Source organism: Saccostrea cucullata, unplaced genomic scaffold (genome assembly GCF_032062105.1).
Source record: "Saccostrea cucullata isolate Sc308-1 unplaced genomic scaffold, CSIRO_AGI_Scuc_v1 ctg192, whole genome shotgun sequence".
NCBI classification, from domain to species: domain Eukaryota; kingdom Metazoa; phylum Mollusca; class Bivalvia; order Ostreida; family Ostreidae; genus Saccostrea; species Saccostrea cuccullata.
The window spans coordinates 460,807-488,025 of NW_026932625.1; the positions used below are offsets into that span (position 1 = coordinate 460,807).

General features: G+C 35.4%; 2 protein-coding genes across 3 annotated transcripts; one reads left to right on the top strand and one right to left on the bottom strand.

Annotated features, from left to right (window-relative positions):
- The first annotated feature begins 107 nt into the window (after positions 1 to 107).
- LOC134235684 (ribosomal protein S6 kinase delta-1-like) lies at positions 108 to 14,387 on the top strand. Its single transcript, XM_062717832.1, has 15 exons — positions 108 to 310; positions 526 to 561; positions 1,306 to 1,423; positions 1,503 to 1,618; positions 1,860 to 2,044; positions 2,264 to 2,511; positions 2,756 to 2,820; positions 3,111 to 3,534; positions 4,034 to 4,158; positions 5,068 to 5,223; positions 5,663 to 7,140; positions 7,341 to 7,468; positions 7,808 to 7,890; positions 8,219 to 8,314; positions 11,487 to 14,387. The coding sequence occupies exons 1-15, from the start codon at positions 200 to 202 to the stop codon at positions 11,598 to 11,600; spliced, it is 3,483 nt and encodes a 1,160-aa protein (XP_062573816.1). The 5' UTR covers positions 108 to 199; the 3' UTR covers positions 11,601 to 14,387.
- A 6,338-nt stretch (positions 14,388 to 20,725) lies between these two features.
- Positions 20,726 to 22,599, bottom strand: LOC134235697 (uncharacterized). 2 transcript variants are annotated; one of them, XM_062717846.1, is made up of 3 exons: positions 22,485 to 22,599; positions 21,263 to 22,249; positions 20,726 to 20,868 (listed from the first exon to the last, which is right to left on the bottom strand). In XM_062717846.1, the coding sequence occupies exons 1-3, from the start codon at positions 22,597 to 22,599 to the stop codon at positions 20,759 to 20,761; spliced, it is 1,212 nt and encodes a 403-aa protein (XP_062573830.1). In that variant the 3' UTR covers positions 20,726 to 20,758. The 2 variants fall into 2 exon arrangements, with proteins under 2 accessions (XP_062573830.1, XP_062573829.1); XM_062717845.1 differs by lacking the exon at positions 20,726 to 20,868 and having other exon boundaries at positions 20,918 to 22,249.
- Between the last annotated feature and the right edge of the window lie 4,620 nt (positions 22,600 to 27,219).

Consider the following 27,219-nt stretch of genomic DNA (forward strand, 5'->3'; position numbering starts at 1 on the left):
AGCTTTAATTTTTACGACTTACATGAAAAACTGAATTTTCATTAGATTTAATTTATTCGAAGATTTTTATTTTATATTTTTATTTTATACCAGCAAATATTCAGATATGGTATAAGACAAGACAAACAAGAAACATTTTGATGCTTATTTTAAAAAACCAAACTGAATGTGTTTACGACATTGATGATAATGATGGACGATGGCAGGTAGGACAACTAATGCGAATTCCAAGGAAAAGATATGGTCATTTGACGTAACAGATCCAACATTGCATCCCAACGGCTTCACGATATACAAAGTCACATGTAGGGTCAGTATTTTTTCACTGTTTATTCCACATTCATCGTGCAGCTGATGTAAACATGATGCATGGCTGTCAGGTGACTGTGACAGCTGTCTGACAGACCGATTCTCCTTGTATTGAAACTTTGCTGTCATATGTTAAAGTGTTTATTTTGACGTATGGTACATATATGAACACTTCTATAGTCTGAATGTACTGACATTGTTCCCTCAAATTTACAGGTTTTCATCATCAGATCCCCAGAAAGTTTAACAGAGGTAAGATTTCACTGCAGATCGAGCTACCAGCAATCTCAATAATGCTTCTGTGTTGTACCCTGCAGAACATGTTGGATCTCATGACTCTTAATGCAAATATGTTGACAGTGCGACCGTTATGGCGAGTGCAGATACTTATTCAGTTTTAATTTAGATGGGGCTTTTCAAACCCCATGTGACATTTGGTGCATCTAGACTCTGACGTCACATGATGCCATATGTATGTTGCAATTACTGAACCGAAGTCTGAACAGTGCTGATATTAACAAAGTACTTTATATATACTTTTTATCTGCAATATATCTGGTCTTGACCATCCAGATGCTTGTTCACGATAAAAGTCAAAGTGTCTTGATGATCAAGACTACAAAAATTCCATTAAATCAAGGCGAGTTAATTTTTTTGTTAAACTTTTGTTGTTGTTCTTGCGATAACGTTGCTTTAACAAGTGATGCATTGTGGGTGCAAAATTACTACAGAAAAGAATTCTTTTGAATGAATGTGTGTAGAAGTTTCTAAAGTTGTCTTTAGAGATCGCAGTGACAAGCGATAATTCACATGGAATTATCTGTGCAAAAGATTTCTGGGAAAGTTTCACATAAAAATTTGTTTTTGGAATGTATGGATTTCAGTTTTAATTTCTCTGTTCTTCCATGTTAGCATATAGAACTAACTGCACTTGTTTAATGTCTTAATGCTTAATTCACATGATATTGGTGTAAATAAACAAGATTAACATTGTAGGTGGTGACTTGGAAAAGATACAATGACTTCAAACAGTTGTACAAATCCATGTTGTCACTACACAAAGCCTTGCATAGAAAGGAGGAATTTCCGAAGTTTGCCAGGCCTCTGCTGTTTGGTAAGATATTTTGATGATCTCTAAATATACAAGGTTTGTGTAACCTACAGTTGTAATAAAACTAATATATTCCATTTAGGGAGATTTGATGAGACTGTCATTGAGGAGAGGCGACAGAGTGCCATTAAACTGCTGCAGTTCATTGGAAAACATCATTATCTGTATAATTCCAATGACTTTAAAGCTTTTATCAAGGTAAGCATCTCTGAGCAGCTGACTGAAAGCTAAATTACATTAGTATAATTGTGTCCAGACAGTTATATCTGTTTGTGTATCATGACATGATGCAAAACATGAGGCATAGACCTTTTGTAAAAAATTATCTGATTTTATTTAGTTCACAGAATATTTCTATACTATTTTTATTTTTTAAGGCTGCCGATGAGATTTAAACTGATTTTATTGAGTTCACAGAATATTTCTATACTATTTTAAGACTGCCAGTGAGATTAAAACAGGAGCTTCTGGGGAGGTACTGAAACCTTCCAAGCTTGACATTCTGACTGAGGACAAAGGTGAAAGGTCAGATAACAAATCACCAATGACACCGACCAATCAGCTACCCAGGGATGAGGTAGACAGCCCTGCCTCCAGCGAAGGAATGACTGACAAATCAGAGCAGTAAGGATACTTCGGAAGAGCGAAAAATTGTCTAATAAAATTGTCCTACAACACACTTTTTATTGTGTGGTTGATCTTATACCTACCTATGTATATAAATCAAATTAAAATTTTTAAAATGTAGTATTGACTTTTTATAGTGCGGTTCATGTTAAACCTATGTATATATTTTAAGAGTTTAAACTAAGATTTGTAAAGTGTTGATTTTGGATTTCTTAGGAATGGAGAGGAGGAGCTGGACGGTGTGTGGAACTTCCCCCAGGTGCCAGACAACATCAGCCTGAACTCGTTCGACGACACGGATGACACAGACACGGGGGAGGTGGACTCCACCCTGGGGACGCCCCTCCCTGACTCAGACATCTCGTTCTTTGACCCCCTGATGTCTGACGACCAGCTCCAGCCCCCAGCCTCCACCCTGAGGACCAGTAACAGCTGGCTGTTTACAGCCATGAACACCTGTGCAGGTAAACAGAGGTGTCCCTGGTCCATCATGTAAGAGGAAAATTCTTTGTATTATTGAAAACGGACTAAAAATGTCTAGAGAGAAAATATATAAGAGATGCGTTAGTGTATATTAGAATTTCTTTTTGGAATTGTTATGGAAATTCATAGAACCTACCCAGTATTCTTTAATTGTGTTATCCAAATTTGCAAAGCTTCATGCCCATGAATGTTTTTAATACTGTTGATGTATTCCTTTAATTATAGAAATGGAAAATGAGTCACAAATTGAGGACCAAGATATGAGAGCAGACTCTGATGCAGGAATACAGGTAAAAGATAATGTACATATTTGTAAGGAGTTCATCATTTAAGGACATAAAAATCTTACAAAAAATTATTTTTGCTGCATACCTATTTCATTAAAAAGATGGTAAAAAAAATATGCATTTCTTTCTCTTCAGCTGTGTAACAGTTGCAAAATTTAAAGATTTATCAGCTATATTTATTTGTTAATTTTTCCACTGTCCAATGACTTTGTGACCATCATACTAGATAAAATTTTATTGATGAATTCTTACGATTGAGACACAATGAATTTTACATTGATCATGTTTGTCAGATCTCCTTTGAAAAGGGAGTAAACCAGGACAAGCTTGTCAGTCACGATGAAGCTGAGAGAACCGAACCTACCAGAAAGCCAATAATTCCCGATACTTCAGAGTTTGATCCACTGCGGAAAAAGAGTGGATCAAAAGTGGAGTGTGGGAAGGGAGATATTGATTTATCTGGACTATCTGGTGTAAATTCAGCCAATCAGAGCCCATCAAAATCTCTTCTACAAAAATTACCTAGAAGTCCATTCAAGACACGGAGCATGACAGGAGAGAGTGTGTCCACCATGGATCTGGGCGGGAAAGAGGATTATATATATCTAGCAGCCAATCAGATTTGTCTGGCTCAGGAGTGCGAGGCTAACGCTAAATACGACCTGGCCTTCAGCTACTATAAGAGTGGTGTGGATACACTTCTAAAAGGGGTGCAAGGTAAAAACCTTTGTTACTGTAATGTTAGACAACAAATAAACTACGCTGAAAAATGTAAAAAAGTAATCTTAAAATTACATCAGATATATGACTCTGTTTTAACCCCCTCCCCCGCAGTCACGCATTTTAATGCATATACCATTTCTTATTTCTAATGCAAAATCACGCATATACTGTTTCCCCAATCACTCATTTTTCAAGCACTTTCAAAAGTAAATTTAATATTCAATTTAATGCCAATTCCCTTCTATTTTATACTTGCAAAAATCTTATAAAATAAGAAAATGTTATTGTCTTATAAAAATATTACATCAAAATTATTTGTGCTAAATTTTAGAGAAAGTTGTACTGCGCTATTAAGTGCTTGCAGGGAAAAGGTAAATTCATATTTCTATGATGTAAACATAAACAGTATGTTAAGTCACTGTTCAGTAAGTTGTAAAGAGTTAAAGCATCCCTTCTCTTTACATTGTGTAATTTGTATTTTCCTCTTTTACAGGTGACAAGAACAAGGCCAGACGCGATGCGGTGAGGAGGAAGACAGCCCAGTACTTACTGAAGGCAGAAGACCTGTATAACAGGCACCTGTCTAAAGACATTCTGGATGACAGGAGATGGGCAGCAGTCAGTATATATACATCACACAATACATGAGGCAATACATGTATCAAGTTTCTGTTGTGATTTATTGTAGTGAATGGCATACTGTAAAATCACATATTTTCGTAGGGTCAAATTTTCAAGGTTTGAGAAAGAAATTTGGGTTTGTGGAGATTTGATTTCGAGGTTGGAGAAGTGTTTAGTAATAATGCATTTAAAATTTTCTATTTTTAGGTGGTCATGAATTTGAGGGTCTCTTCACACCTCCATCATCGGAAACCCACGGGTGATCTCATCTTTACTTATCACCCGTGCGCAAACTTGCCATAAAAAATTGTTGTATGTAATTATATATGGGTCATTTGATTGGCTGCTTCATAGAGTCGCGATGCCAAACAACGAATTACAGTTCATGTTACATATGCATGTTCGGAAATGCCAAAAACATGAAAAACTCATTCCATATACACTGTAACACGGCTAATAAATCCACTCACCGGCACATTCCGCAGTTAGGAAGAGGTACTCTTATATATAATATCTGACTGGTATTAATGTCAGTGACCTGTACGAATTGACTTTAGTTGTTCTAAATCAAACCACCCACGTTTTAACGAGCATCAAAATATTTACCAAAAATAGCAATTCAATAATCATGTTTTTAAAAATTGAAGAGTTCCAATTCTCTGACTGGTTGACTGTAAACAACAAATTAGCATATTTTACGGTGGAATTTCAGCTTGTTTGCCCACGGGTGATAAGTAAAGACGAGATCACCCGTAGGTTTCCGACGATGCATACCTCGAAAACAATGAAAATTAAACCCCCTCAAAAATTAGCAATTTCATAGAAAATATTATTTATGCTTAGCTACAAAATTAATTTTTGTTACAATTGTATGGAAAATCATTGAGATTTGTTTCCTTTATACAGGAGAATAGTAAAATTCCACCGTCTATGGACCTTGATCCTGGTGTTGCAATGTTGAAAGGATCCCTGGCTGAAATGAAGAACTTCAAGGTGTTAGGTACCATTGACAAAGTGCTGCTGGTGATGGATAAAACGAATGATGAAACTTATGTCATCAAGGTAAGAAACTAAAGGTTATCAAAAAAAATGAAGGCTATAAGGGTGAAAAACGTTAAAGTAAGAAACTAAGAATTTATCAAGAATCGGAACGTAGGCTGTCTAGGTGAGACACTTAACTATAATAATTATGTTGATCGAGATAAAAAACTTAGTTAATCAAGGTACACGTACTTAATGAATATTAAGGTGGCACTGATTAGAAATTTGAAATTTTCAGATAAAATGTTTTTGCTTGCCTATTTAGCATTTTGGGTCTAAGTTTGACAAAGCAAGAGTTATGGAAGTAGATGTGATTGTTTTTGTTCCTGAATTTTATCTTGAACACCATAAAGAAAAAATTCTTGATTTTTTCCCCCCAAATCTTCATGTATGATTTTTTTATTTTTGAGATTGTTATATGTTGTATTTCATTTAAATCTGTAACTTTGATTGTTTACAGGTTGTTCACAAGGCAAGCTCCTGCACCAAGAAGTTGAGGACCGTGCTGCCTTCTGGCAGTCCGTACAGCGTGAGTCTACACAAGTTCTATGAGACGGAGTATGGTATATTTCTTCTTCTGCAGCACGCCACGGGAGGAAAACTATGGAACTACATTGGCTCTTATCTCACAGGGTGGCAAGGATCCAAACAGTTTGGGGATGTAGACAATTCTCAGGTGTACGAAGGAAACGTGTACTCAGGGGTCAAGTTACATACAGACGATAATGCCATTCCTGACTCTAATGAGTCTCAAGCCGGCAATGGAAATCAAACAAGTGTGTCCAAAATCTTACAAAAAACGGAGAACACTGATTTGGAATTTATGGCAGCAAGAAATATTTTAACAGAAGAGACAAAGGATATCACTGTTAGATACTCAAACAATAAAACTGATTCAGTTGATACATGTAAAAATGCAGGAAAGAAGCCTGACTACAGTAGATTTGAGAGCATATCATCAGAGGAGAATTATACCGAGTGTGATACGTCAGAACTCAGGAGCCATTCCTACGAAAACAGAGACTCAAGTTTCCAGGATCTCCTCAAGAACAACACGACCCACCTAGAAAACTTCAGCATTAACAGCTTTGACAGCATGGAGGATCACAGTCGACTGAACAGCTTTGTGTCGGATCAGGTGACCACTATTTTGGAGGAGAGTGAGTTATCTCCCACGCATTCCCTCCCGAGGAACGAGTCAGATAATGTGTTCAGTGAGGAGGGGGGAGAGTTGAGACTCCCGGAGGACGCGGAGTCTATAGTACAGAGTGCTAGGGATCTTATTAAATCTGTAGAACGGACGTTATCCCAGTCTGATGCTGAAGTCCAGCAAATGTTGTCTGGGGGTGACGATAGAACGGTGCAGGGTAATAATGGTACAGTTAGAAAATCCGACACTGTTTTATCGGGGAACAGTAGTGATACAATGGTAGGCAGTGACTCTAATGAACTCAGTATTTATGACATCCACCGAAACAAGGAAGAAACTAGTTCTTCAGGGTCCAGTGTGGACCAGCAAAAGTGCCATATAGTTAGTGGTGTTAGCCCACCAGAGGACTCTGTCTGTGATAGGAAGGACACTCTAGTCAATTCTCCACTGAATGATCTCTCCACAGATCTCCCTGAAGGTCAGAGCAGGAAGTCCTCAAGGTCATCAACTCTGACTGAAAATGTAGAAAAGAACAGGAACATTCCAATAACAAAGTTATCTCTAACGAGACTGAACTCCATGGAGTTGTGTCGGTCGGCCCCCCTGGAACACGAGCTGACGTCCCCTCCACGGTCGCGACAGAGAACGGTGTCAGATGTGTTCACGGAACTAGACCAGGCCGCCAGTAAAACGGAGCAGGTTCTGATCCCCGAGGCCTGCATCAAACAATGGACGGCGGAGATTGTGATTGCTGTAGCCTGGCTTCACTCTCAGGGCATCATATGCAGGTCAGAGTCGTAATAGTGTCTACAGATACATAGAGTTATAAGAGTGACACATATTTTTTTAACATTATTTTTAATTGGAAGAAAAAAATAAATACATGTATGATTATTATGTTTGTATTTTAATTTATGGAAAGGTTTTGAAAGAAAAAGTAAAAATACTAATCATACATGTGTCTTATAATGATATCATTTTAACACAGGGATTTGAAACCAGACAACATACTGCTGGGAGAGAGAGGTCATGTCCTACTGACCTATTTTTGTAACCTTAGCCAGGTGGAACAAGGACTGGATCCTGTAGCTATTGAAGAACTCTTTGTGGCACCAGGTAAAGAGTTTATGTTAAGCTGACAGGGTTTTATTGAAGTCTTTCTTGGCAATATATTTGATGCAGAAATTCAGCATTTTGCCATTAGCATAAGTTACACAGTTAGTTTAGAACCAAATACAAAGTCATTGTGAATCAGTTGTGAAATGGAAATCTGAATCTGTATATTTGGGTGAGGTGAAGATGGTTTTCTACATCAAACCTTGGATGAATTTGTATTAGGTCCCAAACTTACTGGGAAATGCATTTATCCCAACAGAATTATGTTTTTCTTATTTTCTAATAATTGAGTTTATGTTGAATGGGGATATAATGAGAGAATTATACATTTGATTACAGAGGTTATGGGTGTAGGTGGATATAACGAGAGCTGTGATTGGTGGAGTGTTGGAGCTCTAATGTATGAACTACTGGTCGGCAGAGTAAGTGACAAAAGAACATAACCTCCAAACTGTATAACTGAGTCAGAATTGAACTTATCAAAAATATTAAATACTTCAATGCTGTTTTCTTATTATTGCCTATACAAATGAAACAAAAAATATTGTGAATGTCTAAGAATTAAGAAAATAAGTTTTATGCTAATGCTAAGATTTGAATTGTTGAAATATGAACAATAAATAGGATTTACTTCTTCTGGGGTGCTAAGCTAGTAAAATCAGATTCCACACTAAGACATTGCATTTGCAAGTTTATAAGGTTGTAATTACTAATATCAATTAATAATCGGTTTTCTTTGATTCACTTCAGAGCCTGATAAGCTGTCACCCAGGTGGAATCACATCTCACTCTCCTATCTATCTCCCAGAACATATCTCACAGGAGGCTCAAGGACTCTTAAAACAAGTAAGTTATCTCATCAGGTGGAATCACATCTCACTCACATCTCACCCCAACATCTAGCTTGATAAACATCAATTGTTATGCATGCCCCCTTCGAAGAAGGTAGGATATATTGCTTTGCTGCTGTCTGTCGATCTATTTGTCCATCATCAGTATCTGTTCATTTTCTTCACAGCGGTTGCAGATATTGAAATGAAAACTGGTACACAGACTTATCATAAGAATATGTTGATTGAGCAAATTTTGACAGAATTATGCCCCTTGGACTTAGGAAAATTCCAGTTATTTGCAGTTTCCATTCATTTTCTTTGCAGAGGTTGCACATATTGAAATGAAATTTGGTATACAGATTTATCATAAGAACATTTAGGTCAAGTTCTCTTTTGGGGACAATCGAGCCATTTTGGACAGATTTATTCCCTTTGGGCTTAGAAAAATTCCAATTATTTGCAGTTTCCGTCATTTTCGTTGCAGCAGTTTCACATTTTGAAATGAAATTTTGTCATAAAAATATCTAGGTTAAGTTATGTTTTGGGTACAATCGAGCGATTTTGAACAGATTAATGCCCCTTGGACTTAGAAAAATTCCAATTGTTTTGGGGAGGGGGGCATAAGTGTTTTATAAACATCTCTTGTTGTTTTGATAGCTTGTATTACCTACATGATGGACTTCAATAAGTTTTATGATAGTTCACATTTCAGTCATTCCCGTATAATTCATACAAATGAAAAAAACGCGATGTCGCCAATACATTTCAAAGCTATGGTTACTGATATTCAAATTATTCCTTGACCCTTTATGTTAACATATTTTGCCACACAAAATAACATTAGCTGTTATATTTTTTGATATTTTTTCTCCGAGTATTTACACAAAAGGAAGCCCTGAATCGTGTAAAAGGCGCTGTCGCCATCGCATACCTTGCTGGTTGAATGTGCATTACCTGGTCGCATTTTGTTCTAAACAAACAAGAATGGTTTTAATTAATGAAGAAACGTGTCAAAATCATATAAATGAAACTTTCATTGATATATGAATAACAATTTTTTAAACAGACCTTGTTCATTGCTGTTGCCAAATTTCACCTAACCTACTGTAACAGTGTTTGAATATTTTTTAAGATAATACAATATCGTTAGTAGAGCTAAAACTGTGTTTTTGTGTCTAATATATATTAAAACTTTAGCACAGAATCCTTTTTAAAGCAAATTAATAAATCTGTGTTCAAAATTTTTAAAAATACGGATTTTTTATAATGTCGCATATAAGAACCTAACCTACGTAACAGTTATTGTGAAGAAACAGAGGCTATGTGAAGTACTATTTCAAGGCAGTTGATTGACACCAATGGGTATGTCTAGTAAACAAAAAACAAATGTAAGGAAAGTTAAACAACAATTCAGAAATAAAGATATTATTGATGGTTCTAACCTCCGTAACCTCTAACCTACGTAACAGAAAATCAACAAAATCTTACATGTGGAACATTTCAGGTGTTTAAATCTACCAGATAATGCTGGAAGTTTACTCTTTAAGTTGACAACAAAATGGAATATAAGAATCGTAATGCGTTTAAAGCATAAAATAAAGGTGTTTTTGAAAATATTGTGGCAAAAATGGCATTAACTTAGATGTTTTTGCACATTACAAATAATAATTATTGTGGGTTTTTTTCGTTTTGTAAATGTCTAATATTCCGTAATGCGTATGGGCACAAAAAGGTCACCCTTATGTGAACTATCAGCGGTGTACAGGGAAATTATACTCTTTTATACGTAAAACCAGCGATGTTACGGAGGTTGGGTTTTTCTGCAAAAAATGGATTTTTGTGTCTTTTAGTGAATTTTTCACATATTCTGATATATTAAATAAGTTTTCTTAAAAAAATTATGTTTATGTGGGACCATGGTGACAGTTACTTCACAATGATTCAATAAATCACTTCAATATTACTGGGTTCAGAAAGGTATTTCGTAACGGAGGTTAAAATTATTTGTTGTTTTTTTTTTTAAGTAAATGTATTTGCCTAAAAACATTAAAACAAATATTTTTTATCCTTTCTTTACAAATAAAGTATGTTTTCTAATTGTTCTTATTTAAATTCACCATTAGGTAAACGCATTCACACCGATTCTTCGAAACGAATTTTGTAACGGAGGTTATAGAAGTTTAAATCTTCACTTTCACATTTGCAGTTAAAAAAGACAGTAATATATTAATGAATATTTGATTAAGTTGATTGACCCTTAGTAATGCTGAGCGACATAAGTTTGTAAAGCTGATAAGAAGTCTAAGATTCGCTTTACTCTTTTTTTAAATATTCAGAAAAACCTCCGTAACGAAACACACTTTTTGGTAAATTGCTTTTAAAAAGAGGGGAAAACTGTTCAGTTTTAATCTTAATTGTGTAAATACATTATTTTTAAAGTGTGTTTGACACGTTTTACAAAGTATTTTTATCTCTTAATCTTCAAAACGAGTTTGTGTAACCTCCGTTACAATTTTGGAGCAATTTGTATATCAACTTTTCTTTTAAAAGTGGTCAATTTATAATTGGAAAAGGTCTTTAATTCTAAAGATATATCCTTTCATTTTTCAAATCAAGTGGTCAAGTAATGTAATATTCTGATTGCTTGGCAATATTCCTACTGGAAAATAGTGTTTATTTTATTGTCCAAAAATTCTGTTATCTGGATTTACACATATTAAGTCAATATTTTTTTATGTTTGCAGTTCAGAATTTCTTCTGTTATAATTTAGCTGTATATTGATAAAGTTTCGAAGTTCAATAAAAATTAAAACAGGAAGAAAGATTTTAATAACTTTACAGCTGCTTTTACTGAGTTATAACCTCCGTTACGGAGTTCTTGGATGTGGTGAGTTGGAATGGCCATTAAAACAAAACGAAGAAAGATTTATGTGTAAAATTTCATTTTATTAACAAAGGATGTTTACTTTATCAATCAAACACATAATTATATCATTGCTCTTGAATTCGTTTTTCAATACTATGGACTTGGTAATTGTATGAATTATATGGGAATGACTGATTTACAAAATGATCAACATCAATGTAAGTTTGCTGCAGACATAGACTTCATCTAAATAATTTTTTTCCATACTCCTAACGCTTTGATATTTTTCTGAAGTTCTGAATGTATTGATTTTTTTTAGCTTTTGTGTTTTAATCCCCGAGAGCGTCTTGGTAATGGTATGAATGGTGCAGAGGACATTAAATCACATCCATTTTTCCAAGACATCAACTGGAACGGTTTAGAGAATTCCTGATTCCCACAGATCTACTTATACTGTTATGACACTGTTATTGACAATAACTTGACAACATGATTACAAAATAGGGCAGCAAGTCAGAGAAAAGTCAGGAGGGAGCTGAATTTGTTGTGGAATTCTTAGATTACAGAGAAATTATTAGGACAGTGAATGAGATTATAAAATTGATAGCTGTAGCGGTCAAACAGGTTTGATCATGGGTAGCTAGGTGGCTGGGTGCTAGAGCACCTGACTAGTGGCCTTGACCTCAGTTCCATTTTTCTCCTCCACTCTTCATTTGGTGCCATGCCCTGGAAGTGACAGGTTAAAGACCTGCCAGAGAGGAGCCTGGTTTGGTGCCCATAAGGGCAGGAGGATGGCGGTCAGATGGGTTCAATTGATTGAGCACCTGACTGGAGATTCATGTTCAAATCCCGGTCTAGTCCATTGCAATTTCTCCCTCCTTGTTACACATTCAATTCATTGTGGTTAATACCACAAGTGATTACTACCAATGCTGAAGTTAGTTTAGTAATCAACTGTTCTATTGATACAGTTTGAAGCAAGAAAATGTCAACACAGTTTTACATAATTGGTGCAATCAACCCCAATAATATTTATTCCCACCAGATAGTACACACATTTGTTTCATTACTTAGTGTTTTTACTATATCAGGTTTTACATGATGATAAATTTACATTTAAATTTTAATATGTGTGTATATTGCTCATGCTTGTTTTAGAAACATAGATGTATGTTTGTTTTACGTTTCAAGTCCTTGTTTATCCCCATCAATTGAATTTTGTTTGATGCAAAATAATGATGATTCTTAAATGATTAAATCATGTATTATTAAAATACAGTTGATTTAATCATTTTTGTTTATACATGTACATTACCTATATAAGCTTGTAACAAATGAAACTTATTTGTAACTGTATTCTACCCGACAAGTTAAAACATGTACGGTAATTAGTACCCTTCCCCCAATCTTTAAAAGTATACATGTATCTTTAAATGTCAGATATATTACATGTATGTAAAAGTTAGGAATTGGGCAATTAAAAAAAGTTTTCTTAATACCTCTTAAATATTAACCTCTCGAGATTCCTTTGCTTTGGCTCACTTGATAATTTCATCTCCTTTAGGAAATTTTTAGATTAATGTGTTGGTTTGATTCACTAAAACGTGATAGAAACAGACTTGTACATGTATTCTATAATATGTGATCAAAGTGTTGTGGACATCTTTTCATGAATACATCAGTGATTAACATTTATTTGGAACATTTGTACACTTTTGATGTTTTAAAATTATATATTTACATTTGCTGATGTCTTTCCTTATATAACAATGCTAATAAAATTGAAATTCAAATTTCAATGACATGCAGTTGGTCACATGATCAGACTCTCTTGAGTATGAAAAGCAAACTGCACGAGCCATTTGGAAAGTTCCGATTGTGACGTCACATGACGTAGTAGATACGTTATGTTGCATTTCCAAAGCAAAGTCTAAATAATGCCTATATTTATTTGTAACACAACTAAAAACGTCAAATATAGATATAAGAAATAAAATATCATTTTTAGAGTTTCATTGGGGTATAACAGGAAGTCGGTCAAGTGATCAAATTCTATAACGCCCGAAGGATGGTCTTATATGTATTTGAGTTATTCATATTCTGCTTTGAAAGTGTTTAATTTTGCTGCAAAACAGATCTGAGAGAATTGGAGAAGCTTTAAAGTGGAAACACTAATGCTGATTTTTTTTCCTTTCTCTTCAAAATCTGTATTTTTATTGGTGAATAATTGTAAAGAATGAAAAATGAAAGCTGTGAAGGAAAACAATTTTACTGTAAGAGTGTATTTTTATAAAAGATATGTATACACCATTACAAGTTGCTTTTCCTGGATGTCTGTATTCCACATTTTCAGAGTTTAACGTATATTGACTTGATTCATGACCACCTTTCTTTATTTATTTTAACTTGATATTCTGAATCCTTATAGATATCTTGACGTTTCTTCTCAGTCCCGTTAAGGCTGAGATAACAACCATTGCATTGATTTTTTCCTGGTATTCCAGTGCCAACTTCTTCATTTCTTATTTTGGTTAAACATCAAAATAATTCCTGCTTCGTCCCCCAAAAATGGCTGAACCAATCATAGCTACTCAAGATATACATGTACATGTATTGATTCTATAGGTAAAGAAAAAACCTGCTGAAATTTAGTGGTTCCTACTCCTCGAGTGAGGAGTTGAAATACAATGCTGTAGTTCAGTGTAGTATTCAAATATATGTCTCCTTTCCTTCTGACATCAAGCTGTAAAATTGGTAGATTTTTAATGAACAAGCCTTTACCAAAGTTATGAAATTTATTACCACTTAACTCAAGGCCTTGGTGAGATTTTGATGGGCCTATACTTTGTATCTGAAAATGCATTATATCTATAAAAATCATTGAACAGCATGTACTGAAAAAGCTTTTATTGGAAACAATATATTCCTTTTGAAATCCATTATCTGTGGGTTTGGAACTCAAAGTTATGCTAAGTTTGCCTTCAATAAATGTTTTATTACAACACAAAGAAGTATTATCAGATTAGTTCCTGCCTTATGTAGTTCTGGGAATACTTATATGGCTCTTGGGGTGACCTTCAAGGTCCATAACTCCTCAATTTACAGATATTTGTCTTTAAAGCAACTTAAATTGTATTAAATACAATGCCAGCTGTCACTATTTACCTGTTTTAAAAATTAAAGTGCAATTTATTGAAAAATAAAAATATATATATTCCAAGTTTATGTGTTTCTTTTGTACCAGTTTTTAAGGTGAGACCACTGGTATATATATGATTTATTTGTACAGGATTTTAATCTCAGTAGTTATAATGTAATTATAGTTTATAGTTGGAAATGTTTTAAGGTAAAGGAAAAAGGTTGAGGGGGAATATAGTAAGTAAGTAAATATTTTATGGTGATGTGTATAGTTTTCTAAACAAAAATAGGTACAACAGAAATGTATATATTACACTACACTCAGGCCCATTGAATCTATATGTCACATTGATATATGTACAAAATTTTTAATTTCATTAAAGATAGTGCACATAAATTAATCTGATTGGTATAAATGTTTTGATCTTATTGAAAAGCATAAATTTGAAAATTTGGCAGTCTTTCTTTGATGAGTTTTCATTAAAGTGTTAAAATTATCTACTGGATCTACATTTCTATCTATCAGATTCATTACTGCAGTAATTAGTACAGTGCAAGGTAAGCAACTTTAAAAAAAAATCAGTATTTCAACAAAAGAAAAACAATGTCCTACTGACAGCACAATGCACTTATCTTAACAATCGAAAACCAAAATTATTCTGTATAAGGATGTGTTGGAAGTAACTAATTTGGGGGCAGTATATAGGTGTTAACTGAAGGAATAAAGTGAAGAGTGACTTAAAAAGTAGACAGTATGGATTGAGAATGACTAGTAGGCAGACAGTATACAGGTGATTAAAAAAGAAATGAAGTGTTAGAAGTGACCGAGTAATAGGCACTATACAGGTGTTAACTGTAAAGGAAGTGTTAGGAGTGACTAATTTGTAGGCACTATACAGGTGTTAACTGTAAAGGAAGTGTTAGGAGTGACTAATTTGTAGGCACTATACAGGTGTTAACTGTAAAGGAAGTGTAAGGAGTGACTAATTAGTAGGCAGTATATAGGTGTTAACTGTAAAGGAAGTGTTAGGAGTGACTAATTAGTAGGCAGTATACAGGTGTTAACTGTAAAGGAAGTGTTAGGAGTGACTAATTAGTAGGCAGTATACAGGTGTTAACTGTAAAGGAAGGGTTAGGAGTGACTAATTAGTAGGCACTATACAGGTGTTAACTGTAAAGGAAGGGTTAGGAGTGACTAAATAGTAGGCTTTATACAGGTGTTTATTGTAAAGGGAAGGGTTAGGAGTGACTAATTAGTAGGCACTATAATAATAATAATAATAATAATAATAATGATTGGATTTATATAGCGCTTTTCTAGCATAAATGCTACTCAAAGCGCTTTACAATCATTATTACCCCAGCAGACCTTAACAATCCAGAATCTTTCTCAGTGCAAGCTGCCGTTATCAGCGCTAGAACACTAACATTCTGACAAGATCTTTCACTGTCTATAGCCAGGTACCCCTTTTACACTTGGGTGGAGTGAGGAAATTCATGTAAAGTGCCTTTCCCAAGGACACAACGTCGACTTGCCGCGGCCAGGATTCGAACTCACAACCTTTCGGTTTGGAGTCCGGCACCTTAACCATTAGACTACAGACGCCACTATACAGGTGTTAACTGTAAAGGAAGTGTTAGGAGTGACTTACTAGTAGACACTATACAGGTGTTAACTGTAAAGGAAGTGTTAGGAGTGACTAATTAGTAGGCAGTATACAGGTGTTAACTGCAAAGGAAGTGTTAGGAGTGACTAATTAGTAGGCACCATACAGGTGTTAACTGCAAAGGAAGTGTTAGGAGTGACTAATTAGTAGGCACTATACAGGTGTTAACTGTAAAGGAAGTGTTAGGAGTGACTAATTAGTAGGCACTATACAGGTGTTAACTGTAAAGGAAGTGTTAGGAGTGACTAATAAGTAGGCTTTATACAGGTGTTTATTGTAAAGGGAAGGGTTAGGAATGACTAATTAGTAGGCACTATACAGGTGTTAACTGTAAAGGAAGTGTTAGGAGTGACAAATTAGTAGGCTTTATACAGGTGTTAACTGTAAAGGAAGTGTTAGGAGTGACTAATTAGTAGGCATTATACAGATGTTAACTGTAAAGGAAGTGTTAGGAGTGACTAATTAGTAGTCAGTATACAGGTGTTAACTGTAAAGGAAGTGTTAGGAGTGACTAATTAGTAGGCTTTATACAGGTGTTAACTGTAAAGGAAGTGTTAGGAGTGACTAATTAGTAGGCAGTATACAGGTATTAACTGTAAAGGAAGTGTTAGGAGTGACTAATTAGTAGGCAGTATACAGGTGTTAACTGCAAAGGAAGTGTTAGGAGTGACTAATTAGTAGGCACTATACAGGTGTTAACTGTAAAGGAAGTGTTAGGAGTGACTAATTAGTAGGCTTTATACAGGTGTTAACTGTAAAGGAAGTGTTAGGAGTGACTAATTAGTAGGCTTTATACAGGTGTTTATTGTAAAGGGAAGGGTTAGGAGTGACTAATTAGTAGGCAGTATACAGGTGTTAACTGTAAAGGAAGTGTTAGGAGTGACTAACTAGAAGGCAGTATACAGGTGTTAACTGTAAAGGAAGTGTTAGGAGTGACTTACTAGTAGACACTATACAGGTGTTAACTGTAAAGGAAGTGTTAGGAGTGACTAATTAGTAGGCAGTATACAGGTGTTAACTGTAAAGGAAGTGTTAGGAGTGACTAACTAGTAGGCAGTATACAGGTGTTAACTGTAAAGGAAGTGTTAGGAGTGACTAATTAGTAGGCTTTATACAGGTGTTAACTGTAAAGGAAGTGTTAGGAGTGACTAATTAGTAGGCACTATACAGGTGTTAACTGCAAAGGAAGTGTTAGGAATGACTAATTAGTAGGCACTATACAGGTGTTAACTGTAAAGGAAGTGTTAGGAGTGACTAACTAGTAGGCACTATACAGGTGTTAACGGTAAAGGAAGTGTTAGGAGTGACTAATTAGTAGGCTTTATACAGGTGTTTATTGTAAAGGGAAGGGTTAGGAGTGACTAACTAGTAGGCAGTATACAGGTGTTTATGGTAAAGAGGGTGTTAGGAGTGACTATTAGTATACATGTGTTAACTGGAAAGAGAAGGGTTAGGAGTGACTTATTATTAGGCAGTATACAGGTGTTAATTGTAAAGAGAGTGTTAGGAGTGACTAATTTGTAGGCAGTTTGCAGGTGTTAACTGTAAAGGAAGTGTAAGGAGTGACTAAATACTAGGCAGTATACAGGTGTTAATTGTAAAGGAAGTGTTAGGAGTGACAAACTAGTAGGCAGTATACAGGTGTTAACTGAAAAGGAAGTGTTAGGAGTGACTTACTAGTAGACACCATACAGGTGTTAACTGTAAAGGAAGTGTTAGGAGTGACTAAATACTAGGCAGTATACAGGTGTTAACTGTAAAGGAAGTGTTAGGAGTGACTAATTAGTAGGCAGTATATAGGTGTTAACTGTAAAGGAAGTGTTAGGAGTGACTAACTAGTAGGCAGTATACAGGTGTTAACTGAAAAGGAAGTGTTAGGAGTGACTAAATACTAGGCAGTATACAGGTGTTAACTGTAAAGGAAGTGTTAGGAATGACTAATTAGTAGGCACTATACAGGTGTTAACTGCAAAGGAAGTGTTAGGAGTGACTTACTAGTAGACACTATACAGGTGTTAACTGTAAAGGAAGTGTTAGGAGTGACTAAATACTAGGCAGTATACAGGTGTTAAATGTAAAGGAAGTGTTAGGAATGACTAATTAGTAGGCACTATACAGGTGTTAACTGCAAAGGAAGTGTTAGGAGTGACTTACTAGTAGACACTATACAGGTGTTAACTGTAAAGGAAGTGTTAGGAGTGACTTACTAGTAGACACTATACAGGTGTTAACTGTAAAGGAAGTGTTAGGAATGACTAATTAGTAGGCACTATACAGGTGTTAACTGCAAAGGAAGTGTTAGGAGTGACTAATTAGTAGTCAGTATACAGGTGTTAACTGTAAAGGAAGTGTTAGGAGTTACTTAATAGTAGGCTTTATACAGGTGTTTATTGTAAAGGGAAGGGTTAGGTGTGACTAATTTGGAGGCAGTATACAGGTGTTTATAGTAAAGAGAGTGTTAGGAGTGACTATTTGTAGGCAGTACACATGTGTTTACTGGAAAGAGAAGGGGTAGGAGTGACTTATTATTAGGCAGTATACAGGTGTTGATTGTTAAGAGAGTGTTAGGAGTGACTAATTTGTAAGCACTATACAGGTGTTAACTGTAAAGGAAGTGTTAGGAGTGACTAATTTGTAGGCACTATACAGGTGTTAACTGTAAAGGAAGTGTTAGGAGTGACTAATTTGTAGGCACTATACAGGTGTTAACTGTAAAGGAAGTGTTAGGAGTGACTAATTTGTAGGCATTGGACAGGTGTTATCTCTTAAAGGTAGTGTTAGGAGTGACTAATTATTAGGTAGTATACAGGTGTTAATTGTAAAGAAAGTGTTAGGAGTGACTAATTTGTAGGCAATATACAGGTGTTAACTTTAAAGGGAAAGGTTAGGAGTGACTAATTTGTAGGCAATATACAGGTGTTAATTGTAAAGGGAGTGTTAGGAGTGACTAATTTGTAGGCAATATACAGAACTGGTGTTAACTGTAAAGGTGACTAATTATTAGGCAGTATACAGGTGTTAATTGTAAAGAAAGTGTTAGGAGTGACTAATTTGTAGGCAATATACAGGTGTTAACTTTAAAGGGAAAGGTTAGGAATGACTAATGTTTAGGCAGTATACAGGACTGGTGTTAATTGTAAAGATGACTAATTATTAGGCATGTATACGTATTAATTGTAAAAGGTAGTGTTGGGAATGACTGATAAGTAGGCAGTGAACAGGTGTTATCTGTTAAAGGAAGTGTGAGAAGTGACTAATTAATAGGCAGTAAATAATTGTTAATTGTATATTGGTGTTATCTGAGGAAATATATTGAATAGTGACTTAAAAAGTAGACAGTGTACGGAGTGAAAGTGACTAGTAGGCAGTATACAGGTGATTAAACAAAGAAATGAAGTGTTAGAAGTGACCGAGTAATAGGCAGTGTATAGGTTTTTACCGATAAAGGAAATGTAGGAGTACCTAATTAGTAGGCAATACACAGGTATTAAGTGTAAAGGGAAATGTAAGGGGTAATTATTTAGTAGGCAATATGCCGATGTTAATTGTAAAGGAAGGATTAGGAGTGACTTTTAGTAGGCAGTAAACAGGTGTTACTGTAAACGGAGTTGTAAAGAGTGACTTAATATTAAATTAGTAATATAAAAAATGAAAAAAAATTCTTAAAAGGAATTTTTAGGAGTGACTTTTTAATAGGCAGTATTTCATCGTTTAACTGAGGAAAGGACAAACTGTAGGCGATTTACAGGCATAGAATGTATAAGGAGGTGTGTAAAGAGTGCCAAATTAGTAGGCGGCATACACTATACAGGTGTTTTTTCTGTAAAAGGAATTGTAAGTATTGACTTATCAGTAGGCAGTATACAAGTGTTAACTGAAGAATTACAGTGAAGAGTGACTTGTTAGTTGGCAGAAAACAGGTGTAAACTGTACAAGAAAGGGAAAAGGAGTGACTAAATAGTAGACATTACAGGTATTAACTGTATAGGGAGGGGAAAAGGAATGACCAATTAGTAGGCAAAATACAGGTGTTAAATTTAGACAGATGTGTAAGGAGAGACTAATTAGCACACGGTAAACAGGTGAAAACTGTATAAGAAAGGGAAAAGGAGTGACTAAATACTTAGGCAGTATACGGGTGTTTAACTGTATAGGGAGGGAAAAGGAATGAATAATTAGTGGGTAGTATATAGGGGTTTAACTGAAGAAAGGAATATACTGTGACGTCTCTATATGAGTGAAAAATTCTTGAATGTGACGCAAAACATTATACAATCAATCAACCATATACTGGCGGAAGGCTTTAAATTTACACCTTTCATTAGCATCCAAAGCCATTGAGCAGTGAGGAATCTTTATTATGCTTACGCCTGTCGTGACAGGGGCGTCGGTTTTTAAATTATCTCCCCTTGTTACAGGGTCACAACCCTAGTTCTGATATATACGCAAGCCCTTGGGCCAAGAATTTGACAATGATTGGCCAAAGGTTTCTTAAGTTGTGGCCTATTTTCTTTAAGAAAAAGTTTACGCACACTGCACGCCTCCCAAATGGCCATAGCATTAGCTCTTTTTAGCTTTTAGCTCAGAGGAGCTAAAAGTAGAAAGGAGGGAAGGGGGATCCACACCCCAAGTGCCTGTGTTCAAAACATCGATCGAGGATACTTATGAAACTTCCGGTAAATATCGCCTAAAGTAGGTAACATTCCTTTTGTTGAATACAAATTTATCAGAGAAACAAGTAAAACATTTTGCATGATGTATGATTTAATCACTTTAATTTAAAAAATTAACTTTGAGGAGAAAATATCAAAGACTTGTCCGTTGGGAAACTGCCTATGGCACTGGATGACGTCGCTTTAAACGTCGCCTGTAAACTGGTATTCACAGCGAATTGTCCTGCAAATGAAAGAGATAACCATGTTTTAGAAAGGAAAAGGGTCATTGTTAGAAAGTCTAAAACTGCGGAAACTGACACACCTGCTTGGGAGTGTAGAATCACAAAGTACAAAAATAATTTAGTTACATTTCCACTGTTCAGTAAATACGGCACCCTTGTCTTTTATCTCTTTTAGAACAAATATACAAAAGTGCACAAAAATTGTATGAGAAAATGCGTGTAAAACAATAATTCCGATTTGACAGAGGCATTTGCTGTTTTCAGAATCATTAGATCTAAATGGTTCTATGAAAAAGTCCGATAGATTGCTTATGCACATTGAATACCAATTCCCGGTTGAAATTATTATCTTTAAACGATGCATTAGGTAACAGATATTGATTGAATACTTGCCCAAGGAGGATTGTTGGATCTTTTCTGCTAATGATAATCCACTAATTGCGGCACCCTGGATACATGGGGAGGATAGCCAGTCCCCGCAAACTCCCACATGACAACGTCCGTCAAACACGCAGTCTGACCCATTGTTCAGGGTGTTAATCGGAACAGCCGCTCCCCACAGCTGAACTCCAGTGTAACACAAGCTGGGTAGCTCGTATCTAGCTATTACCGTTTTGAACGCCGAAAATAATTTTTCTGTCACCATTTTTTCAGTGGACGGTGGAATATTTTCTTGTGACACTTTAAAGGCCTTTCCAAAGGATTTTGTACTAATGATTGTCCAACACTCTGCCGAGTCTTTCTTGGTGGACAGGGTTTCTTTAGTCAGTCGGTATTTAGATGTATTGTTGCTTATCCATGATATGTCTTCGTGGTCAACATGGGCACCGTCATACTTTAATTTAAGTGAAGTTTTAAATGCAACAAGAAGCACCCACAAAGAACACAGATGCATACGCTGATCACGTGGGTTCAATACGTCATTAAATCTTACGCGGAGAAGACTGTGAACCTGTGGTGCACCGGCAGACGACATTAATTTATCTGCACATTTTCCATTATGTGCAATCACCAAGTAATCATAAAATCCGAATCGGTCGACCTTCCACTTTTTACTTCCTTCCTCCCAACAGACTTCGCTGACCCAGACGGGCCTTTGCACGTCGGCATTTGACGCTAAGCAGTCCGCAATGGACTGCATTCCATCCGTACCAATAAACGCTTGCGTCAAACTCGGATCTTCTTGAAATTTACCGGATTTCAGATGTCCGATCTTTCCAGTCCATATCTTAACAGCATTCTTGTTGTGCAGGAATGAGACGATTTTGGCGAATCTTCTGTCGGAGACGGTGAAGTACTGGCAGGAGTGATCAAAGGTGTGGAGCTGGCCATTGATCATCAACTTCCGGCTCGAGCAGCGCCCTCCTGCTGCACGTTTACCTGTCAACATCACACAAAATCATTTATAATTATTTCCAAAATATAAACAATAAATCATATTCCAAATAACCCTAACCCTTCCAAAATTTAAAGACTTAAGGTTATTTCAATATCAGCTGTAACAGACATATATAATGTAACATAATCTTAGTATTATACTTTAAAGGTACGTTAGAAAATTTAATCCCAACAGAATAATCAATTTGCTGTTAAATTATATGAAAGGCATATGCACCTGTGTCAAAGACGGTCACTTTAGAGAAACCGAGTTGTCCCAGCCGTATAGCACAGACTAATCCGGATATTCCGCCCCCGATTATAGCAATTGATGGACGACTTGTCGAAGACATCATCTGGAAAAATGTGTTTATACTAATACTCTTTTTATCCTGACTTATTTTAATAATAATCAAAACAATCAAACTCATTCTGTTAGTATACCCCGGTATGTGTTTTCATTTAGTTATTAACAGAGTTATATTTCCATTTCCAATTGTTTTCCCTACGATAACACTACAAAAGTGAACCTTGTTAATTTCTCCGTGATTCCTGTGGAATGTAAATTTCTCTATTGAAATACTACTGAAAGGTCAAATGTCAACTTGCATGTATATATCACTGGCGTATAAATACACTAAAGAAAAAAGATGGGTTTTTTATTGTTTACTATAAGTAATTAGATATGATATATCTGTTAACAAACAAAATAAATAATGAATCATCTTCGGATTAAAAGCAAGTCACTAGCGCAACGCTGTCCACTTTCATCGAGGTCTCGCGAGACCGAGAACCCCAATTCCGTAAACATGGTAAACAGCCCATCTGAACCACGTGGAGAAATCGGCATTGCCACATAGATCTTCTCTCCATCATCTGATACAGACATCGTCCCTCAGTCATTATCATCCGACTTCTTAATTAAGCAACTCAACTTCCTCTGCTATTTTAACATCCACACAAATCTGTTTCCTGACCATGCTGACCAACTCCCGTTTCATCAACTGCATTGCATTCAATATGGCGGCGGAGAAGTGACATGGGGCATATACACGCGTTCGTGCTTCTGACAACTTAAATCTAGGTCACATATATATTTAAAGTTAACAAGATTGCTTTAGTCATAATTTAAAATTCTTTTGTTGTTTATTTTGTAAATATTGATATTTGACTACAGTAACTAAATAATCAATATTATTATGCTTCCTGTCAGTTTGTGTCTATATAACCCATACCCTACTATTCTCGCATAGTGGTCTAAGGATTTATATAGCGTACACATACTATGCCGAAATAGTGCACGGCTTTATTTACTGAATAAAATTCTTCAATGCACACGCCGGGGATCGAACTCACGACCATCAGATTGTCAGTTCGATGCCTTATCGATTACGCCACAGAGACGATCACTGATTAGGAGAGTTTTATTAAATATATAATCTTAATTTATACAATTGACACAAGAAGGAGAAAATAGAAGAACCTTAGATTAATGTGTACAACAAAGTTTCACACTAATTACATATAGATCGTTAGATGAACTGATTTCATAGGGTCATTAAAACGCTTTTTTATATGACGCTTGATTGAAGGATGTAAAAGAAAATTATCAATGAGAATCGACGTCTGCAAATAAATAAGTCTTACTAACAAAACAGAAAATAAAGATGAGTTGCTTTGGGACAGAAAATCCCGACTTATTTAGAAATAATACTAGTAACCAAAATAACTAAGCATGCAACCAATTTTAGCATGAAGATTTTGAATGAGTTCTTGCAAGTGCGCTGTGTTAGCACCGATATTTTCAGGAAAAAGTCAAATGGATTGCCGCATAAATGATTACAACAGTCAGCATAATAATAACAATAGTGTTGCATTATGCATGTACTATGCCTAAATACAGGCAGGGTTTAAAGACACATAGTGCACTCGCCTCCGGCTCGTGCACCATGTGTAAAACCCTGTACTATTTAGGCATAGTACATGCATAATGCAACACTATCATATGAATGTTGTTTCGTGTTTTTATGGGACTATTTTTTAATAGTAAAATTTGACGTGATGGGACCTCGTGCATTTCAAATCTACTGACGGTATTTCGATTTATTTTAAGATTGTAATTTCAAGTAAAAATGGAAATATAAGAAATCACTGTCTAGTTAGGATTGTTGATGTCCCTGGCATACTCTCCTAACTAGATAGTGATTCCTTAAATAGTGTTTAGTGAATTCGACTGAATCGCATAAATAACCTTTATGTTAAAAAAAGTTACAAGATAATCATATTTTTATTTAAATAAAACGTATTTTGGATTTGGATTCAACTAAAACCCAGCTATAAAAGTTGAGATAGTGTTCGAGGATTGTGGCGAGAGAACCAGCGATACGTGGAATTTAAAGGATATTGGGTGTTACGGTGGTCCATACTCTCTACACACTTCTATTTAGTTTATTTTATTTTTAATCGTTTTATCTACCAGAGAAGACCACGGAATTTTAAACTTTTGACACTTTGGTTGAATTGACGTAAAAAATAAAACAAATATATTTAGAATAGTTTAATAATATTTCGGGTTGCATTTGTTTCGTAACCAAATATTTTTGTGTCTAGGCCTATATGTTAAATAAAAAAGACAACGATTTCAAAGGTAATATTTTTGTGCAACTAGAGGAAGCTATTCTTTAAAGATGAAAATTCCGATGTGGATCACACTGTAATAAATATATTATACATATGATAAATGAAACACTTGTATACTTACCAATTGTTTACTTACATTGGTCTTGCCCTATGGAAGCCCAGTGGATTAATTATTTGATAATCTTTCAACGTGTTGCAAACAGTATAATCACAAACGAGTTTATCGGTTTTTCAATGAAATGTTTATTTTCAAAGTTTTTGATTTGTACCAATATTTGATAATTTTTAGTTGTTGCTTTGTAAACGTCTCTTGCAAGAGTAAGGAATTACAAATTGGTCGATCAAGAAGGTAAATTGCACCAAATTCAAGGTTAGACCTTTAGGTAGCACTTAGTGCCATTGAGTTGTGAGTGTTCGAACAACATGTGAAACAAAAAAGGATTTTTGTAGCCTATACATCTATTATGTATACTTACAAATCATGAAGCATGGTACCTATAGAAGAATACAATATTAACATGCAGGCCAGCCACGCTCTGATCTGAAAAGTGGGCACCTTTATTAGCCAAGGAGCCGGAATAGCTGCAAAGACCCTCCCCTTTTTTTTGGGGGGGGGGGGGCTAGTCCTCTCCAGAAGAATCAGATAAAAAATCGGAGAAGCTACATTATTGCAGCTACAAAAAGGTTTCTGATCCGCTACTCTCACCATTTTCCCCCAATCTGTCTAAGAATAAAACATATGGAGATAAGGAACTGCATTCAAGATGAAAAGTCCAGAACAAAATACAAAATAGGAGCAGAGCAAACACGGACCTCAAAACATCAGAGGTAGGATCAGGTGCCATGGAGGAGTGAGCATCCCCTGTCTACCGGTCACACCCGCCGTGTGCTCCTTGTCATGGTCGGGGAATAACGGAAAAATCCGTCGACAATTAAGTGTATAAATGATGGTCTAACAATTAGTATGAAAAACGTCAGTCAGCATTTTACTCAATGATAAATTGTAGTTGCTGACAAGGTCACTGTATCGACAATAGAGCTTACGAAATTAAGACTTTGAAGGTGGCAGCTGATATTCTTGTTTCATCAACTTGCTTGTCAATAATTTACCTCGTTAAGGCTCGTTTTAGAAATTGTTCATACGTAGAGCATGCTCTTGCATGTAGAATCAACTGAGATATATAAACTTCGCATGCAGGTAATTGCTGCACAAGTAACGGAAGTTGGCGATAGAAAAATTAAAGACATCACGTTTATCATATAGCTTGGTTGTTAGATTACCATTAAAGTCTTTTTCAAGTTAAATATCTAAATATGAAACAGATGTGTCAGACTCTGTGGTATCTTTCATCTTTTGACCAGGATATATCGAATCGACATAAGAATGGAAATTACCATTTTAAACTTCACAATTCGTCGTCGATATATCTAAATGTCGAGTTGAAGGCCACAGCAACTGTTTTCATTTCACGCATAGGATTTTGCACAAATTCTGCTTCATATGAATACAACAATAGGTCTGCTAAAACGGGGCGCAATTGGTGCAAATGGGAATTCCAATAGATTGTTAGAAGACCTGGTCTCCAAAAACAACATAAAAATTAATTGTCAATCAGAAACTCAAAAATCTTTTTCATGTCAACTTCAGAGGGTGTGTTCCCATTTCGCCATAACTGTGAAATTCAGGTAAGAAAAAATTAAAAAGTACTAAGGCGAAATGGGAATTTTAGTATTTATAAATATTAGTACTAGGTTGATATAAAAAACAAAATTTTAAAATTTTTTTGATTGAATTTAACAATTAATGGGAATTTCTAAATATTGTGAATGAAATAATACATGTAATACTAGAAGTTACTTTATGCTTAATATTTTAAATCTTCATCGCCTTAATTCACCTTAGAGCTTACTAAGGCGAAATGGGAATGCTAAATTTTACAGTTAAGGCGAGATGGGAACAAACCCTTCAGAGTACTTACAAATAAGTACACTATAAGACGAAAATAGTTCCATTGTTCTGATTGTACAATCAGAATGATTTTTAACAAAATAATTTTGCAAATGACTAATGGTAAAGTAAGTAAATTTACGAGTTCCATTTTTAAGAGGCCCATGGGCCACATCGCTCACCTGATCACTGTGGCTAGCATAAAGTTTATTATTGAAAAGTTTAAACCCAAAAGTAGTCCTAACCATTCCTTAAATGGGAGAGGGTATGATTTGCACAAACTTGAATCTACACTACCCGAGAATGTTTCCATACAAGTACATGCATGACCAATCATGGCTTTGCTATTCCTGAAAAGATTTTTAAAGAATATTTTACTTTATTA